We start from the raw sequence: 10,713 nt of genomic DNA on the forward strand, positions 1-10,713 counted from the left end.
ATTAGCAGCATTTCAATGTTGGAGCTGGTTGAGGTGGAGATAATTTTGACTACTTTATTTAATGTTGGGTTGTTCAAGCTTTAAAAATGCATCTCTTCTGCATATTTTATAAACTGCTCATGTATTTTGTATGTACATTTTAAATCAGGCAAATGCAGTGGAGTAAAAAGTACTGTATTTCCTTCTGAAGTAGAAAAATAAAGTACCATAAAATCCTAAAATAAAGTATAAATAGCATAAAATTGTAACAGAAGTTTGCATAAAGAACATAATTTTGCTACCTTTCACCAAATTATAGATAATTTGTTTGATGCTGTTTATTTTTAGCTTTAAAATGGATTTCCACTGTCTTTACTGTAAAAGTCTTCTTCCTGTCTTCATTGATGGTTTATGTGGTCACTAAAAAACCTTATCTGATGATGTCATGATATGATGTCATATTGAACAGAAAATGTGATTCATAATTTAGTTTGAATTGGAGATTTAAAGTGGATGACACTGTGGAGTTGGGACATGCAGCTTCTGCATCAGTGTTTTGGATTAGATTAAAGTTGCATACAATATTTATTCTTTTTTCATATTGCATCTTGTCGCTGTCCAGTGAAAAACATGCATCTTCAATTTCTTTTTTTATTTGAAGAAGAACTGTGTTCCTTTATGAGTTGAGTAAATTCTTGTACTTTTAAATTAAATAAACCATTAAAAACCAATTAGATTTCCTAAAATAAAGCTGAAAACAAGACTGTTTCTCATGACAAATTGATGTTAACACATACATGTTTTTTTTCAGTGGCACCAGTGGTCCAGTGATGCCTTTCACTCTTTAACTTGAGCCCTTAAACTGCTTCAAGAAAGAAGGGTTGATTCGTGATGTGACATAATCGAAAATGATTTTTATTTGATAATTTACATTTAATTGATATAAACATGTCCATGGAACAAAATGATTCAAACATTTAAGAAAGTCAAGTATTTGATAATCAGCACAGACATAATTTTGGAAACATAAGTTATCACAAACTGACCAAATGGGAACAAGAGTGCTTCCGCTACACAAAACATCCTATATAACAGATTATAGTTAAGTCAGTTTCCATGTCTTAATTTATTGTATTTCCCATGTTTTTTTTGCCTTGAACAGCACATGCAGTCAAGTCCTCTTCCATGTTGTCCTGATTCTTGTCAAATCAGCTTCCTTCTCTCTTCTGGTGAATCTTTCATGTCCTCATCATCTTTTAAACCTCCAGGTGTCTTGTTTCTGCACATCCACTGTTCCTCTTTTTGGCTCCTCATAGTTGCATTCTGTGCAGCAGGTGGAGAAGGGAATCTGTAAGTAGTTTTGTGTTTCATAGTATCCACAGAATTTGTCTTCAGAAATGTCAGTCACCAAGCAAATGTCACTGAAAACCCTGCAACAATAAAGGCCAGGGCTGCATGTACCAAATAAATAAACACAGAACAAACAAATAAGTGAATTTAAATAATCAAATAAATAGTTGGCATAGGTTACATGCGAAATAATAAATTAAAGCTTAAAACAGAACCAGTCCTAGCTTGATAAAGACCAACAGGCCTGATAAATAGATTCAGTTTTCCCTCTTGTTTGTGATTTGGGAGAAAAAATGTCAGGTGTACAGTATCCTGTTTGTAGTTTCCCCGGTTCACCGTTTGGATGGATTGGATGGATAAGAAGTAAATGCAGAAGAATTCTGTGTGAGTGAAAGAAAAGCTCTTTGCGGTGGCCCTCCTTACTAGGTGAAACTCATGGATACTGTGTGCTCCAGCGCTTTGCGGCGCAGCGACGCGATGCTTGTCCCTCTCCAGACGTCACTGTCCGGGGAACTACACAGCTGAGGCGAGCCGGTCACGTTGGTCGGGCCCGACAGGGACGCGGGTACCATACCGGGGAAAGTGGGCTGGTAGAGGTGCGACTGAAGCCCGGAGCCGTTTGACGACATGTTGGCTAGACCCATGGAGTTGGGCGGCGGCCCTGCGCCGAGACTACACTGAGACAGGGACTGCGCCATGGCCTGCTGGCGGCCGAGAGCCGGCGGTAGCTGCAGTTGAGACACGCCGGGCATCCCTGCCGTAGCCCAGCGGGTGTCGTTGGCGTGAAAGGAGCAGAGGCTGTCGCCCATGGCCGCTGCTGCTGCCGCGGCAGACGGGAACTGAGGCAGCCCGTGGTGCGTCGGCAGGAGAGTCCCCGGAGCCCGAAAGACATTGGTGGTCTTCTTGCGCTTCTTCCACTTGGCGCGTCGGTTCTGAAACCAGACCTGCAGAAAGAGATGTGATGAGTTAGGAGGAGCAGGTGTAATGGCTGCGGGTGTATTGAAGGGTCGTGTTATCAGAGCAGTAAGCGCACATAAAAAGGTTATGACACCAGTCTGTGACCATCATGATAATGCCAACCACCAGCAATAAATCAGCTGCAGAAAAACACAGATTTATGTTTTTTCCAGGATTTTATCAGCTTATCACAAAGTTCCAAAACCTTGCAATTGATGTGTAAACGTTCCCAATCAATAAAATATAGCCTATATAGGCTAACACGCCTGTAGGATACGTTTTGTTTATTTTGGTTATTCTTTCCTGATCCTTAAAACAAGAGTTTCAACAGAGGTTACATCTCATCTAGGTGGCAAAATGCTAAAAATTTTGGATTTGAATTGTTGAAATGATGCCTTAATAAATCAACAGCATTTTCTTAGGCCTAAATAATATTATAGGTCTCGTTAATATTAATAGGCTATATAAGTATTATCTCGAGTTTTTAAAGATGTAGAAATTATGTTTTTATAACAGTTTTATTTTTCTGTAAAGATAACATTATAGATAACTTATTACTTTTTACTTATTTGACCCCAATTGACTTCTACTGCTTTGGGAGGAGCCACTGAAAACTACGCACTCAGATAATAAAGATAACGTTGTTGCTGTGACAAACAGTCTGCAGACGAACAGACTTTATTCCGGGAGTCCTTGGGCTCCTGTAGGTTTGCTTGTACGCGGGCGTCTATGATTAATGTGAAGATTTGGTTGAGAAAGTGGGGCGCAGTAATAAGAACGGGACAATCTCACTCTCTTTCCAATCCGCGTAGCCAGCCGTGAAATCCGGCCTGAAATGCATTACACTTCAAAGGAAAGAAAATGCAATTTCTCATTCCGTTTAAAAAGACAGAGTGCACCCTCAGCCCGTCCAGCATTAAGACACGCAGGGCGGTGACAGGCCCATCGCTAAACCGGCTTCTTATTTCAGCCCTATAATAACAGCAGATGAGCGTCATTTCACTAATTCTGATTTTATGGAAATAGTATATAGAAACTGAATTGACCCACACAGCAATAATGATTATTAGGGTATTATTTCACATTTGAGTGCATTTGGCATTGCTATAGTTAATAAGGCGGTGATGCCATAATTCCTAATGTGGATTTGGTATCTGTGCAGGCTGGAAGCCAGTGAGGGCTGTGTTTTTAAAGAGGATAAAACCCTTGATATCAGTGCGTTTTTATCTGAGGCGACTAAACGAGTGTGATAAAGCTGCAATCATCATTTGGTTCCCTGTGGATTCATTGAAACGAGACAGACACGAGATGTAGGACAAATCCAGAATTAGGCAGAATTTAGAGGTTAAAGTTTCCTCACCATTAATAACAACAAACGGCTGCTAAACAAACTGCTGCAGTGAGACCTTTGGTTAAATTCAATTTAATTAAATGTGCAGTCAAACACGAGTTTTTACATCATAAAATTGTCCTTAAAAGTCTTAAATCCCGTGAAGTGAGAGCGTGACAGCGTGACTTGTTGTTGTTGTTGATGATGTCTGTCTGTCTGCAAACAGGATGTAACTGAAGTAACGTGTAACGAGCTGATCTCAGGCTGTGATGACTCCTGTCACTCCTGAAGCCTCCTTATGTATTTACAGTGTGTGTGGATGAAGCACGCGTGTAATCCACACGTTTTGAATCCGGACCAGACACAGCCACTGCACTTGGGCAAGGCACACACGCCGGAAGTGTTGTAAGCTTTTCTTTATTCATTGGCTCACTTATTGAAGTTCATGTAAAATAAAATAAAAATAACCTCAACAAAATACATTTTCTTTCAGCCGTGATTGTTTTGTTTTTGTTTGTTTTTATAAAATAAACTGCGAGCTATAGACCTAAAGTTCTGGGATTTAATAAAAATGTGTAGCCTATTTAAACAGTTGTATTAGTTTTCCTCTTGTAGATAATTATTTCAGTGTAACCGGAAGCTGAACTGAAGAGGATAAATAATTGATTTGTGTAAAACTTTAAAAACGTAAGCCAAATCACTTTTTTTGGTTTATCGAGTAAATTCTCTTCTAAAATCAGAGCATTAAATTCTACATGCATGAGAAATTAAATTGCTATTTTGTTAAAGCACAATTATTGATTACTGATAAGAAATTACCGGGATGGATTTTTTTTTCGAGCTAGGATGCATTTAGGCTAAATGTATGTGCACACCTGTCGAAATGTTCCTGTGTTGTAGTAAGGTGAACACAATAAGTTGAGTTGTTTAGTCACAGAATAAGGAATAAAAAGGCTTCTGTTGGGAGGGATTTCAATTCTCAATTTCTATATTTATTCCAGTATAATTGCATCATGACATTTTTATTTTGTCTTATTTTATTTTTTGATTAGATGTTTTTTTAAGGTTTTTTTTATTCGAAAAGCGAAATGATTGTTTTTATTCTGTCCTCACCTGCGGCACATATGTCTGACGCTTCATAGATAAACGATATTAAACGATATTTAGGCCCTACAAATATCAAATGGCACATGAGCCTGTGTCTCTTCTCTGCATTGCGTTTCATTCCCTCCGTTATTAACTGAAACTACAGTTCCAGCCGCCCTACCTGCACTCTGGACTCCGTCAGACCGATCCTCAGCGCCAGCTCCTCCCGCATGAAGATATCTGGGTAGTGCGTTTTGGCGAAGCTTCTCTCGAGCTCGTTGAGCTGCGCCGGGGTGAAGCGGGTCCGGTGCCGCTTCTGTTTCTGGGACTGCTGCGCTGCCGACTGGTTGGAGCTGTTGTTCTGCTGCTGCTGTTGCTGCTGTTTATCCTGCTCTTTGCTGTTGACCTGCACCGTGTTGGATCCTCCGCCGCTGCTAATATCATCGCCCGGGAGCATCGTGGCCCCTTCCACGCCGTCCGAGCCTGGGCCGAGCTCTCCGGAGTGTCCTGGGTCAGGTCCCCCTCCGCCGAGCCTGCACTTCAAAGCCTCCCTGTGGCCCAGGAGCTCCGCCGCGGCATCCTTCATCCCTGCACAGACAACCACAGCTGGTGAGATTTGTACAGTAAACACTTTCGCTACAGAAGGGGGGAAGCACACGTTAATCAAATACTGCGAGACATTAAACTGTACACAGAGAATACACTTTACAGACAAAAGAGAGAGGAATTATGAGTAGTATAAACATTATTTTGCTGTAGTAAATGATCACAGAAAAGCTGCGCATGCATTAAACGATCCAGTTCAGATTTAAAACACAAATGCAGGAATTAAAAAAGCGTGCAGCTCTTTGAGAGAGACAACCACAGCATGCACATTACAATCTGCTCCTTAAATACTCTTAATTCAATTCGATCACACCGATATCTTAGGAAATTGTTAAATCAAATTACGCAGTAATATAATAATAATAATTACTTTTCCAATGAATTAAGCGAGTTTGGCTCACTTCAGTCACATTAAGATGATATAAGAAGCAAATTGACAATTTTCTGAGCTTGATTTAAAGTTAGAAGTTCCTCCAGCTTACAGTAGAGTTGAAGACCGGAGTTTGGTGATGATAACTCACCGAGGCGAGCATCCAGGAGGTCGGCATGAGATAGCATTGCGCACCGCTCCAGGGCGAAGTGCTATTCCAAAAAAATCTCTATGACTTTAACCTATTTAAGAAATATATATAGCGTAAATGAAAGCAAATTCGGTTTGTGGTTAAATGGGGGGTTCGTTGCATTATAATGTAGTTTAGAGAAATGGGGAGGCGCTTAACAACGGAATGAACCCATGAGCTTCTCCAAACGAGGACCAATCAGAGTTGAAGCCTGAGGTATGTCAGCTTTAGCCCGAGACCCCCGCCGCACGCCACCCCCACCCCCACCCCCACTTCCTCCTCCCCCTCTCACATCCACAAGTTCATTCCTCCTCATTCCTGTAATTGGCTTTGATTTCTCCTCCAAATTACATCCAATAAAATAACCTGATTTAATATCTGTGTGAAAGCTTCGACCCGTTCAAGAAATGTTGGATCACCACAATATTTGTTTAATTGTGCATGCTGTTCTGCACTTGTTTTTAGAGCAAGCCACTCGAACAAGAATAGGAGTTATTCATATGAGGAAGAACCACATGGCTGCATTAACAGATACCACATTGCATGGCAAATATGTGCAACACCATGAGTTTGAACTTGAGTCTATAATATCAAACTGCATTTATTGTTATTATGACATTTGTAGTCCATGATGACATTGTCGACCTCTTCATGACACTAAATGGTTCTTGGAGACCAAGTGAACCTCTTCTAATTTCCTTGATTTCCCAATCCAGCCAAACAACAAACTTTATATAATTCTAACCAGACTAATTTTCAAGGCCATTAGGCCTTTATGTAATTAGTGCCAAATCTATACGCCTTTATTGCAAATATCAGAGTAAGATCAGTATAAATTAGTGGTAATTTACTAGTGTTTAGGCCCAACTGTCAAGAAGGGAGGGACTTGGTTTAAATGATGTGTGAGCGAATTAATTCGGCAGAAAGTGGAGGGAGTTCAACACGAGCTGCGGATGTTTGCCTTTGATAAAGGGACACAGTTAAACCTGAATAACATGACACCTGAATAGATATAGCCTATATTCTTACATGTTTACAGCACCTGGAGGAGCAATTTATTCATTTTTCCTAATCTCTCTAAATGAAGGTTATTTATTCTCAACGAGACAAGAAAAGTTATTTTAAATGCAACTAAAAGGGAGATCCCTTTGTCACTGAATTAGGTTCGATTAGCACAGCAGCTTTTTTTTTTTGTCGCACACACACACACACACACAAACACAAACAAACACACCAGCCTTCCAAATATTTAAGGACAAAAAAAAAATCAGACATGCATTTGGACAGATGTCCGGACATTTTAAGGGAGCAGGTTTATTTATTATGTGCTGAAAAAATGCCACAAAGGAGGCGTCCGAGCGTGAACCCGGGGCTCGTTTGGGTTCCTTTCTTCATCCACCCAGGCTTCTATTGCCTCTGCTCATCTTTTATGTGTCTGCAATCTGGTGGCACGACCGACAGACCGAGCGGGAGGGATGGATGGATGGAGTGGAGTCGTGTGCCGGAGTCTCTCTCGGACGCATCGGGGACGTGGAGGAGATTTGGTCTTTGCGCTGATGTCTGCGTCTTTCTTCAGAGGGGGAAAAGAAGAAGATGCGCACTTGGAGATATTTCTCGTCCTCTTCTTCTTCAAGGCTCTGTTTTTTTAGAAGCGGGACTTGAGGTAGACTTTAAGAGGGTGAAGACTGGAAATAAGCGATGTTAATTTAAAGGAGGCCTATTGTAGAGTTTAGGACATAGCCCATCATTTATATTAATGTTTGTTTATTTTACAGAATTATAAAGCCATTTTGTCATTTGTATTAGCCTAAAAAATATGTACAAAATTCAATGACATTTTCTTGTGTAGCCTTTTTGTCACAGCTTCTCCTGGCGCGCTGAAAGCCAATAAGGATAATTCAAAGTCATCACACTGGGATGATGGATTGCGCTCTTCGTTTTACGACTTTTCAATAGCTCAGTGATTTTATAGCTGTACAAACAAAAGTGAAGAGTCCTCTCATAGCAGCAGCAGCTCATGTTTAACCCCTAGTTCCGGTTAAACATGAGCTGCCTAAAAACAAATATTAACTTGCTTGCACATTTTTATTTAATATTTACAAGCCGAAAAAAAATATCAACTTTTTAGAAATGGTAGATTGAGTGTGATAAGTGTTTCCCCCTCCAAATAAATACGTTGTGATTGATCCAAACAACACTGACTGCCTTAATACAATTTATTAATCTGGTTTAGATTGAACCTTGCAAGATTTCATGCTTTATTTGGAATAATAAAACAACATTTTACTCTTTTATTCAATGCACTGGAGACTTAAAGCACAAGTAAATGATATTTGTAGTATTGGGTTGTTTTATATTAACCAAATTGCTGTCTCATCTAACAATAATCTAAGTTGTTAAACTAACAATATAAACTAATTTAAAGGGTTCTTTTCACTTAATATATATATATATATATATGTGTGTGTGTGTGTGTGTGTGTGTGTGTGTGTGTGTGTGTGTGTTTTATTGAAGGTCTTGGTTTTGCTGAGTTATAAGGTTGTAATTAGGGTAAACAAGGAGCAAAGCCACAGTTATATCTCCCTGGTAGATCCCACTTACATGCTCCCATCAATCTTAGCCATGACATAAATAAAAATAGACAAACAAATTCGCCCGCTCAAAGTTAATGCGGTGCATCTGAGTGGAAAGTAGACATTTTCACGCGTTGTGGAGATGAGGAGTGACTTTTAATAAAAACAACATAAAAATGTAATCCAACTGTAAGTGGTGTACTGGGGCAGATATCTGTGGGGGCATGGCTTTTTACCTCATATGCACGTCCGTGACTGCTGCTGTTGGACGCGCAGTTGGAGAGGCTGGCGGGGCTTGAACCTGTGACCTCTTGGTTACAGTACAGGGTCTCCAATACTATAGGCCCGCGGGAGGTTTTCATCCCCCTTCCTCTCTCTATCTCTCCCTCTCTCTGATCCGGCTTTGCAGTCCGTATTCACTCAATTAGAGATTTCTGAGGAGAAAAACAATCGATCTTCCATCTGCACAAGGCCCCGTTTAACAAATGAGATTCTTGTTTCATGCAGCTGATTTGGTGACAGTCCGGGGGATTAGGAGTAATAAATTACTGTGTTGAAGAGGAGACGAGCGGCTGCCGCTGATGCTGCAACTCAGCGGTCTGCTCTGCGTCCTGCATGCAGCGGCAGAAAGTTTGTACACAGACAAACTTTAGCAGCAGATAAAGACGGCATTCTGCTCGATCGCGTGAGGGGAAAACGTATGCATCCCACCTTCTGTGCCGCTACCGCGACAGCGGCAACGTGCCGCGCCCGCGTCAAAATAAGGACTGTTGTCTTCAACATGTCCGCAGTTACAGCCTATTTCTAATAACAATAAACTTGTAAATAGTAAATTATCAACAAAATTAGTGGCAGAGGAAGTATTCAGATCCTTTAGTAAGCAATTCAAAATATTGAAAATAGGCTACTCCATTACAAATAAAAGTCATGCTTTCAAAATGCTTAAAGTAGGCCTAGGCCTACATAAATCGGCTTTTATCAGCAATGTAACCTTACGTATAAAAGTAGGCTACTTACAGTGAAGGCAAAATTGCCTGTTACAGTAAATATATATAGATAGCCTATTTATTAGACTAGGCCTATTGGATTACTGCTGATCAAGGGCTTCACTTTGTGGGGAAAAGTGGTGGGGACATAGGGGCTCAGATTAGGGAGACACTAAGAGACACTAAGCTCGCGAGAAATCACGATACGCAATATTAGGTTGGAGACGAAAAGATCCTTAAACAGTGTTTTAAAGATATCCTCAAAGTCAAGATATAATAGCGGGGGTCATGGGGGACCTACCCCATGAAATTCTGATCTTTAAACACTTCATTTCCTGCATTCTGGTGAAAGTTTCTGCACCAATTTATGGTGGAAATGTTTTTATTTATGGTAAAGGAAACACAAAATTCAGGTTGCAGCTGACATTTCAAAATATATAAATATAACAGAATCTAAGTCAGTGCAGCTCTCAGTCATTCTGTGTTGCTCCTGTAGATCAACTTTTCTCATGTAATATCATCCCCGTTGAGGCAACACATATGTAGGCATGATTTAGTCTTCCCTCCTCTTTTATCAAAGAAAGAGAACCGAAAACAAGGCCAAAAAGGAACTGTGTCAAGAAGTTGTTAATGTTACTGACTGGTGCATGCACATTTTTGGGTCAGTTTATAATCAGTAGCTTGTTTTTTTTTAGCTTAAGTTACTTTTATTGGACAATGCACATTTGTTTCTTCTATATTTTAGCCTAATTGCATTGCATGTTTTTTTTTAAACAAATTATGCTTTAAAAAAGTGGTGGGGACATGTCCCCATCTTCCCCAGTGTAAATGACACCTATGCTAATGATGTATTAATATGTAAGCGGCATTTTAATGTTATCTGGCTGCGGTAGAGCTCATTTTACTTTATAGTGTTAGGTTGTTTAATTTACTGCATACATCCTTAGCCTAACTGCAGTAACTAAAATCTCCGTGTGCAAAACTGCCAAATAAAAGTCGCTGAGAAGGAGCCTACAATAGCCTATATCCTAGAAGTAAAAAATATCTATATTTTAAGCGTAAAATAGAATGACATTTTGAGGTATTGGCGACTCAGTACTTGAGAAAATGTCCATAGTTTCCTTCCACAGCTTATCAAAATAGTCACGTGCCATAACTGCTCCATTATTAGATTGGAAATGGCAGGTTAGCTTGCTCTGAGGTTATATACAGGCCAATTCATTCATTCTATGCTAATTTAAGGTTTCCCAGATAATTGGTAGTCTGGTGGTCGTGGAAGCAAAGAG

The 10,713-nt window shown here is 40.0% G+C and overlaps 1 protein-coding gene across 1 annotated transcript; it reads right to left on the reverse strand.

Moving 5' to 3' along the window:
• Positions 1-935: 935 nt before the first annotated feature.
• otpa (orthopedia homeobox a) lies at positions 936-5,936 on the reverse strand. Its single transcript, XM_038734314.1, has 3 exons — positions 5,791-5,936; positions 4,884-5,290; positions 936-2,273 (listed from the first exon to the last, which is right to left on the reverse strand). Exons 1-3 carry the CDS (start codon positions 5,864-5,866, stop codon positions 1,752-1,754), a joined length of 1,005 nt encoding a protein of 334 aa, XP_038590242.1. The 5' UTR covers positions 5,867-5,936; the 3' UTR covers positions 936-1,751.
• Between the last annotated feature and the right edge of the window lie 4,777 nt (positions 5,937-10,713).

The sequence above is a fragment of the Micropterus salmoides genome, unplaced genomic scaffold (assembly GCF_014851395.1).
Source record: "Micropterus salmoides isolate LMB-PRFRI ecotype aquatic unplaced genomic scaffold, ASM1485139v1 Ms_hic_scaffold_20, whole genome shotgun sequence".
NCBI lineage: Eukaryota > Metazoa > Chordata > Actinopteri > Centrarchiformes > Centrarchidae > Micropterus > Micropterus salmoides.